At 43.6% G+C, this 10,000-nt stretch overlaps 1 protein-coding gene across 1 annotated transcript in view; it reads left to right on the top strand.

Moving 5' to 3' along the window:
- shtn1 (shootin 1) overlaps positions 1-10,000 on the top strand; it is a 40,219-nt gene that overhangs the window by 16,583 nt on the left and 13,636 nt on the right. The window contains exons 5-12 of the mRNA XM_063191068.1: positions 1,804-1,975; positions 2,419-2,516; positions 3,490-3,571; positions 3,778-3,872; positions 4,099-4,245; positions 8,210-8,363; positions 9,052-9,172; positions 9,777-9,868. Coding sequence (XP_063047138.1) covers positions 1,804-1,975; positions 2,419-2,516; positions 3,490-3,571; positions 3,778-3,872; positions 4,099-4,245; positions 8,210-8,363; positions 9,052-9,172; positions 9,777-9,868 — 961 coding nt within the window. The remainder of the gene's footprint in view (positions 1-1,803; positions 1,976-2,418; positions 2,517-3,489; positions 3,572-3,777; positions 3,873-4,098; positions 4,246-8,209; positions 8,364-9,051; positions 9,173-9,776; positions 9,869-10,000) is intronic.

Below are 10,000 nucleotides of genomic sequence, written 5' to 3'. Positions count from 1 at the left end.
TGTGTGTGTGTGTGTGTGTGTGTGTGTGTGTGTGTGTGTGTGTGTGTGTGTGTGTGTGTGTGTGTGTGTGTGTGCGCGCGTGCGCCTACTCCACCTCTGCTCCTGGCCTGTGCCATTAGATGTGATTGGTCAGACTGAGACACGGCCCGCTGCTCGCCGCTGTCCTTCAGATATTTATGAAATCACCGTCTTCCGCGCTGCTCATTTTGTCTTGGGGTCTTTCATACGGTACAAATCAGAGTGTACCTGCACCTGTAATGGGGCTGCATTGTAGACTGTAGATGAACTCCTAGTTTTGCCCCCGGCACTGCTTTGGTGCTGTAATAGAGCATTTACTGTTTGTATGTAGACTCTCCTTGGTCTATTTATGTTCTTTTGTGTCCATTTCTCTCTGTTCTTTTTCTGTAAGACACAATAAAAATTGCTGTGTCGATATTTATATAAATGTACATACACGTACATTCATTTACAAGACTTTGTCGAGTCGAACTACTCTAACATGGAGTCACAAGTCAGTGTAAAATTCTGCTGGTAACCATTGTAATTGTTAACTCTACAGCTATTAATATTCACACAGTACTCAATAGAATCAGTTGAAAATATAACTCTGACGAAGGAGTTAATTTAACACTATTGCTGAGCAGGATCAAATGTTATCTGAAATGGAATTAATTTGAACTCTTTAAGAGTTTTTGCTAACACTGGTATTTTAATTGTGCATGTTTGTTTGTTTGTTGTTTGTTTATTTATTTCCAGATTCACATTCACAGTCCCTGCTGGTTTTTTTTTATTTTTATCTCGCTCTGTTTAAGTAGTCAAATCTCTGACTACTCAAATAACACAAATATACACACAGCTATCCAGAAGACATAAATATGCCTGTGGCGAAGGGGAGTAGAGTTGCCCAGCCGGGACTCGATCCCGGACCTCTTGGGGTAGTAAATTGGAGCTCTGACCGCTACACCAAAGACCAGGCTTGTTGGCTTGCCAGTCAGAACACACCCACAACCCTAGTGATGGTCGCTGCATCACACTGCCTTCCCCTTCGGGAAGCGCACCCGCACGCTTCACATAGTCATGGTGTCCCTCATGCAACAGCCCATCATGCTTCTCTCAGCCTGTGTGCCCCATCATCTATTTTTCACCCATCACTGGGGTCCCCTCACATGGAATTACGGCCCACAAACAATGGGTATGCTTCAGATGGCCTCACTAGCTATCCCACTCCTGACACCATTTGTAGCGAAGGGGAGTAGCATTGCCCAGCCGGGACTCGAACTTGGATCTTCAGAGGTAGTAAACTGGGGCTCTGACCGCTACACCAAAGAGCCAGGCTCGTTGGTGTGACAGTCAGAACACACCCACAACACTAGTGATGGTCACTCCATCACAAAGCCCTTTCATTGTTGTGGCGGTTAGTGATTTGATAAGACACCATTGCAGTGTGAGCTACCATCATTGTCCCTCTAGATTAAGCACTGAAGTCAATAGCCAGGTAGTTGCTCCTTAGTTTAAAATTAGATTGCCTTCTTATCCTGTGCCTGAGTCAGTCAGGTAGGCAGGCAGGCAGACTGTCTGACTGTCTGACTGTCTGTCTGTCTGTCTGTCTGTCTGTCTGTCTGTCTGTCTGTCTGTCTGTCTGTCTGTCTGTCTGTCTGTCTGTCTATCTGCCTGCCTGCTTATATATCTGCCTGTCTGTCTGTCTGTGTATCCACCTATTTTCATATAAATAGACTTGTACTTGATCATGTCTCTCTACGTATTTCTCGCTACCTCTTTGTCTCCATCTGGGTGTGATTGCAGCTGAACCGCCAGAACCGTTCCCTGAAGAGGAAGAGTATGATGTTCCTGGCCCAGCTCGGTCCGATGGCCATAACGGAGATCAACATGGAGGAAGAGGATGAGGAGGAGGAGGAGGATGGAGAGGCAGAAGACAAGGGCTGTAGCTCCGTACAGTGCCAGAAAGTCATCTCAGGTGTGTGGTCATCCTTGTCATTGGGGTCAAAACAAAAATTTGTCATCACACTTTTTGGTCTCGCTCTATTTGAAAGTAAAGCATACTGTAAGAGTGCCATGCATGTGCTATACAAATGAAAAGACATACGTTATAAACGTTAAGGAAGATTGCTGGAGCACACCCTTCACATCTATAGACCATGCATAGGTTTTCTTGCTTGCGTGCGTGCGAGAGAGAGGGGGAGAGAGAGAGAAAAAGAGAGAGATGAGGGAGAGAGAGAAAGAGAGAGAGAGAGAGAGAGAGAGAGAGAGAGAGAGAGAGAGAGAGAGAGAGAGATGGGTGTTTTCCACAGTCCAATTTAGCCTATTCCATATCTCAGGTTTCTGAACAGATACATACTAGTTAATGTACAGTACAACACTTGCATGCTATATGTCTGTACTGTCATCCCTGTTTTTCAGAGCTTCGTGAGAAGCTTGAGCAAGCGTTTGAGGAAAAGCGAGCCTTGGCTATGGATCTGGAGGCCCTGAGAGAGCAGCTAGCCACCACCCAAGCAGAGGTGAGAGAAGATGGGGATCAGTTCTGGAGGCTAGATGTATGACATTAATTATGTCTAACTGTCAAAGTAATAATAATAATAATACATACATACCTTTTATATATCGCTTTTCATGTCACTCACTTAGGTTTTTCTTATACTTCAGACACATCAAAGTTTTATGTTTTAGCTGACATGTTTTGACAGTAGGCCTATAGCTTCCGTCTTCATGAGAGGGTCACATAGATGTTGATGCCTGACGTGCTTTAAAATCAGCTGATGTTGTTTAGGAGGTTGTTTTGGTGTATGTAAAAATGTGGGTAGCCGTATGCACGTTGCCCTTACATAGTAGTGCCCTTACATTGCCCTTACATTAGTAGGTGTGTCAGGACAATGCGTTACTCTCAGCACCCACGACATTGAGTTCTTTGTAAGTGTACAGGTTGTTTTTTAAGGATATGTTTTTGACAGACGGCCTTTCCAAAGTAGTCTTTAGATTGTAAGGCACAGCTCTTTCTCGCTCTCGCTCTTGCTCTCGCTCTCTCTCTCTCATTCTATTTACCCCCTCTCTGATTATCTCTCTGTCCTTTGCCATCTTTCTCTGTCCTTTCTCTTTCTCTCTTCTGAGCTCCTTGTTGTGTTTTGAATGCACCAGGGGAAAGCATTAGAAATGGCAGGAAACTGCCTCCTGTTAAATAGCCTCTCTGCGTGAGCCTCATTCATCTCTCCTGGCCATTTTCTCCTCTTGGCCTGGCTGACACTCTTTTAGTGTCTCTCTGTCTGTCTCACTCCCCAATATTGTCCACATTGTAAAGTCTGTCATTCCCTTCCCAATGCATATTTATCTTTTCTTTCTTTCTTTCTTTCTTTCTTTCTTTCTTTCTTTCTTTCTTTCTTTCTTTCTTTCTTTCTTTCTTTCTTTCTTTCTTTCTTTTCTGTGTTTCTTTCTTTTTCGACTCTCCAACTGTCCTTATACTTATTCCTTCCTGTTCAGCTTGTGACAGAAAAGCAGATAAATTCACTTCTGACCGCAGAAGCAGACCAACAAAAGCAGCTTCTGATGAAGTATAATCGAGGTAAGGCGAATCATTTCAATCCTTTTCTGGGTATCTTTTGTACACACACATGTGTGTGCATCATGTGCTTAAGTGTGTGTGTGTGTGTGTGTGTGTGTGTGTGTGTGTGTGTGTGTGTGTGTGTGTGTGTGTGTGTGTGTGTGTGTGTGTGTGTGTGTGTGTGTGTGTGTGTGTGTGTGTGTGTGTGTGTGTGTGTGTGTCTTTAGTGTCTGTGTTTGCAGTGGAGGAGTACGGGGCCCTTGAGGAGAGCTTGGAGCTTGAGAGAGGCCTTCGCTCTGAGGCAGAGAAGTTTGCAAGAGAGGCAAGACATCCACACACACATACAAACGCATGCAGCACACACGCACGCACACACACACTTTTTTGCAATGACGTCAAGCAAGTTCCGTTCTGAAATGAAGCAAGTATAAGCGATGACCAGTTTCCATAGTCTGTGGATGCTACTTTCACCTGCTTCAATTACATTCAATCAAAGGTGTGTGGCATTACATGAAAGACAAGACCCAAGATGATGTTGTTGTTACCAGATGCTGGTGGAACAGAAGAAGATGAAGCGTCAGAGTCAGATCGTGCTCCAGAGTGCCTCGACCAATGAGGCTTTACAGAAGGCCTTGGAGGAGGTGGCTGAGCTAAGCCACGCCCTCGAGAGCCAGGCCCTTCAGCATCAGCAGCAGGTTAGCCAATCACAGCTCCTCATTGCTAAACTGCAGTATATTATTATTATTATTATTAATAATAATAATAATAATAATAATAATAATAATAATAATAATAATACATTTTATTTTAAGCGCCTTTCAAGATACCCAAGGACACTTTACAATCAAAACAGATAGATAACAGTAGAGAAAGTATAACAAAGCTTCAATGAATTAACAATAAGAATAATTAAAATGCAAAATAAAATAGAAATATATATATTTTTATTAAAATAAGAAAAAAGTAGAATACATTTGAAAATGTAAAAAATTATATTAATTTCATATTATTAAAAAATATTGACCCATTGAATGTGCCTCTGCCTTGAAGGCTATGTTTTTGCTACTATTAATCTGTATGACTGTTGATTTGACTGTCTGCCTAACCCTAACTGTCTTTGTCTGTATTTAACAAAAGTCTTGAATGTATTGCTCAGATATTTTGACAGTAGTTTGGACTTTTCACTGCCTCTTGCTATTCTTTTTTGATGAAATGAACTGTTTTGTTTGCCATTCAACATGAAATGAAGTTTCGAGTTATGGATTGTCAAGCCATGAATGCGGTGGATCATTTTTGTTCACAACAGCACTTTGGTGGTGATGTGTATGCTGTGTCTGTGTGATGTACACTGTGCACAATTGGCACAACTTCATTTGTTCTGTAATTGTTTGCAAAAATTGTTTATTCGATATTTTGGCAAAGCCATTTTTTGTCTCCAATCGATATCTAATTTAGCCATTTTAACAACCCCAAGGACATTAGTACAACCCCAAGGTCAAATGAGAAGATGGATGAATATCACAGTAGATCACAGAGCAGTTAGTACCATTCAGACGCCTCGACACCTGCCAATATCATCCAGGACCTCCATACATGTGACAGAGTGTCTGCATGTGCGTGCGTGCTTGTGTACTAGGGATGGTACGGTTTACGTCGCAAACCGAAACCGTACGGTCTGCATGCCACGGAACGGGGTAGTGCGCAACCGCACGGTGCGCACGGTTTCCAAAAAAAAGAAAGAGAGTGACCACTGGCGAACGACGCAATTAAAATCCTACTACTTTTACAAGCATACAACACAAAGATTACGTGGGATATTGGGTGTGGAAAGACTAATTTCTATCAGCCAACTGAAATGCATGATGTAACAGCATGCACCACCAGCTGACTAGGCTACAGCAGCCTGCGCAAGTGCAGGTCGGTCAGCAGCGTCTCTCCCCCTCTCTCTCCACTTTAGCGCAAGTGACTGCCCCCAGCCTTTATTCTGACCAATTTAAATTAAATGAACATGAATTTACAAAAAATGACACATTAGCAGAAGAAAGTAGACTATGACTTACGTTACAGTAGCCTATAGTGTTGGCTATATCCACGTGGCATTGAATGGGGATTCCGGACGGCAAAATGCGAGATAATTGAACATATCCATCAGATTCACTGCGCTGTCCTTAACTGGAATCAACTGTTAGGCCTAAATATATGTAGCCAGCTAAACTCTGATGGAATGAAGGGGACTTTGTGCTGTTGCCGAGTTGACATTGATGTTTAACACTATAACCAAAATAAAATTTGACTGTTTAACAGGCTCAGCTTCACAGGAGTTTTTGAAACATTCTTGTGCATACACTTCTAAAAAAACGATCTTTTAAAATTATTTGTTACCTTAACTCTCACATTTTAACATAACTTAACCCTATCACTTGTTCACTTAAAATTGAATTTGACTTCTGATTTTACTTCTATGCTTCTCACGGCCGGCAGTTTCATTATAGGAAGTAACTGATTCATCCTAAGCGCAAATCTCGCAGAAAGCGGTATCAAAATAAAAGTCCAATTCGTTCTCAGTGTGTCATTAACCAAAATAGTCATACTGCACTGACCTAATGGTCCCATTGCCTACAGGAGTGTAGCTGTTTTATTTTTACACGTCAAATGTGTTATAGTATGTAATATTTGAATATTTGTCAACTTAAAAGTTAGGACTTAGTTTTCCCTTTTTGTGAAATAAATGGAAGCATGTTAAAAACATTGATATCTTTCCTCTTTCAGTAACTTCACTTTGTTACAGGTTAAATGAAGTCAAATTCAACATGCCCATGATAAGCTTACATTTTCATTCTAATTTTTATATTATACATTTCCAGTGCATAATGAATTTTATTTGCTAAAAAAAAAAAAAAAAAACAGAACCGTACAAAACCGAAAACCGTGACCTTGAAACCGTGATATGGACCGAATCGTGACTTTTGTGAACCGTACCACCCCTAGTGTGTGTGTGTGTGTGTGTGTGTGTGTGTGTGTGTGTGTGTGTCTGTGTATGAACCACTCTCTCAAAGCCTGATAGGGTTTTAGCCTTGTATTCTATGAATTTCTGGATGTGTGCATGCATACGTGTGTGTGTGTGTGTGTGTGTGTGTGTGTGTGTGTGTGTGTGTGTGTGTGTGTGTGTGCGTGCGTGCGTGCGTGCGTGTGTGTGTGTGTGTGTGTGTGTGTGTGTGTGTGTGTGTGTGTGTGTGTGTTCGTAATTTTTGGTGTTTGTGGCCCCCCTACCCCATCACGTTCTATTTGGGGGGGATTTTACTGAAACACCTCCATTGTTCCCCGAGACAATATTTGTATGTTGCTAAAGACAGACCATTTAGTCCATCAATGAGTGGCTCTGGTGGCCTTTTCATTTGCACAGGTAATTACTGTGCTTAGTGGCGCTAGTCGGCTCCGTGGGGCCGCTCGGAGGCCCTTACCGGGGGTCCTTGGGGGGCATGACTGGCGCCTCTCAGCCCCACGCACAATCGCTAAAGAGTGGGATCGCTGCTCGCTGGAGCTGGTGGGGCGTAAGGGGTGGAGGGAAGGGAGGGGCGGAGGTGAAGCCTGCCTTTTCATTTAAGGAATGATTAGCATGCGATTAGCACCTCGGTGAGAGAGAGAGAAAGGGAGATATTGAGATTGAGATGGAGGGAGGGAGAGAGATATAGGCTGGCGCCAACGTAGCACTGATCAACTGCAATTATCACCTCGGAGACGCCTGCCTGCCTGCCTGTGGCTTTGTACTTTAGGAAAACGGGGGGGATGTTGTTGTGGTGGCCATTCAAACGTGTGTGTGTGTGTGTGTGTGTGTGTGTGTGTGTGTGTGTGTTTGGAGTATATTTTATTTTCTGGAATGGGAAATGACCTTCTAACTACAGTACGGGGGGGGGGGGATGTTGTTGTGGTGGCCATTCAAACGTGTGTGTGTGTGTGTGTGTGTGTGTGTGTGTGTGTGTGTGTGTGTGTGTGTGTGTGTGTGTGTGTGTGTTTGTGTGTGTGTTGTGTGTGTGTGTGTGTGTGTTTGGAGTATATTTTATTTTCTGGAATGGGAAATTACCTTCTAACTACGGTACTGTCCTATTGAAAGGCTATACATTTTGTACATGGTCTCTCTTATAGCTACAAATCATACTCATACTGCAGGCAGTGCAATGTCCTTTACAAAAGAACAGCAAACAGCAAATCAGAACATGTCATTTATTGCCAATAAAATTTGAAAAGTAACTAGGAGTGGCTGTCCTCTCCTTTTGAATTTGCATGACATGAAACATTGCTTAAAAATATCCCCTTTTGGTTTTATGACAAATTGCACCCTTCCTTGCATACATGAAAAGGTCTAGTAGACGAAAAGTTTAAAGACCCATCCAATCCAATGTCCACTGTTGCTTATAGAATAAGAGCATGGTATAGCATGTCTGTCTGTCTGTCTGTCTGTCTGTCTGTCTGTCTGTCTCTCTCTGTCTCTCTGTCTCTCTCTCTCTCTCTCTCTCTCTCTCTCTCTCTCTCTCTCTGTGTGTGTATCTGTGTGTCTGTGTGTCATCTAGCTATCCAGCTATCTCCAACCCTCTCCAACCCTTCTTGGCTAGATAAAAAGCCCACCCATCCCATGTCCTCTCCTGTCCCCCTGTTGTGCAGCTGAGGAGCATGGAGGAGCAGCTGTCCTCCTCTGACCTCCTGAAGGAGGTGGCGGCCCTGCGGAGGAAGGCCGAGCTCCTGGAGGAGGAGAAGAAGGAGTGCTGGGAGATGCGCACCAAGGCCGAGAGCCAGGCCAAGGACCTCAAGTTCACAGGTCGGAGGCCAGGGGTGGGGGTCACGTGATGTCATGTCACAGAGGACGGCGCAAATGTCGCCTGAGCGTGCCCTACATTCAATCCTCGATTTGTTCACCTGTATCTGTGATTGTTATTATTCATGCTGAGACCCAGGCCAAGGACCTCAAGTTCACAGATCAGAGATCAAATGATAGTCTACATGGTTTTTTTTTGGTGGGTGGGGGTGTCAACAGGAAATGGTTGGAAGAGAGTTGGGGTTGGGCTGGGAAATGACTTTGGCTGGAATTTAACCGTGGGTCCTCGGCGTAACAGGAAGGCACCTTAAGCATTTGAGCCACGGACGAGGCCCTTAATGTTTGACAGCATGAATTTGCCCCTGGGGATGAATATATTAACCTTGCCAATGACATTTGTTATGTGAATCTGCTTTTGTAGGTACATATCTGTTATAACATTAACTACAACATCTGTTGTAACATTACTCGTGCTGTATGTGTGTGTGTGAGTGTGTGTGCCCCTGTGTTAGTGTGTGCGTGCGCGCATGCGTACGTGTGCCCCTGTGTGTGTGTGTGTGTGTGTGTGTGTGTGTGTGTGTGTGTGTGTGTGTGTGTGTGTGTGTGTGTGTGTGTGTGTGTGTGTGTGTGTGTGTGTGTGTGTGTGTGTGCGTGTGCGTGTGTGTATGTGTGTGTGTGAATGTGTCTACAGTGGAGGAACTCCAACAGAAGCTTCAGCAGGCTTCCAACCCACTGCCATCCTCCGCACCCCCTCCCCCTCCTCCTCCTCCACCTCCACCTCCACCACCCTCTATGATACCCGCCAACCCCCTCAGGGCAGACACAGCACACACACACACACACACACACACACACACACACACACACACACACACACACACACACACACACACACACACACACACACACACACACACACACACACACACACACACAGAGTATGGTTGCAGTAACACAGCCCCATCTGGAGTCAAACAGATCAATGTAACGACAACAAAGTCTTACTCTAAACACACTGTCCAAAATACACAATTCAAATTCACAGCAATTTAATAATTGTAAATTATTGTTCATTATGATTGTAAATTATTGTTATATCTCTCTCTGTCATATGTTCTGTGTTATGTTATGATGTGTTATGTTTGTGAGTATGTGTGTATGTATGAGATGAAATGTGATGTGTTATGTTATATGTTCTGTGTTGTGCTATGATGTGTTATGTGTTATGTCCAGTCAGTGACCTGCTTTGTTATGTCATATGGTCTGTGTTATGTTGTGATGTGTTATGTGTTATGTCCAGTGATCTGCTTTGTTCTGTCATATGGTCTGTGTTATGTTGTGATGTGTTATGTCCAGTGCTCTGCTTTGTTATGTTATATGTTCTGTGTTATGTTGTGATGTGTTCTGTGTTATGTCCAGTGCTCTGCTTGGCATGCTGCGCAAGAAGAAGGAGGCTACAGCAGTAGACATCCCTCTGGTGGAGCACGACTTCCCTGCCAACCCACCCGGTAACTAACCTGATTATCATCGACGTTCAAATCTCTTCAAGACTTGGTCTGACCAAGAGCATAACAATTATCATTTCCCCAAAATGTCATGCTTGACCCGTCTCCCTTGGTTTGCTTATGGTTGTTTGCTTC

This window comes from Engraulis encrasicolus, chromosome 24 (genome assembly GCF_034702125.1).
Source record: "Engraulis encrasicolus isolate BLACKSEA-1 chromosome 24, IST_EnEncr_1.0, whole genome shotgun sequence".
Lineage (NCBI taxonomy): Eukaryota > Metazoa > Chordata > Actinopteri > Clupeiformes > Engraulidae > Engraulis > Engraulis encrasicolus.
The sequence above is the reverse complement of the archived record's forward strand: the minus strand, read 5'-3'. Positions and strand labels throughout refer to the sequence as shown.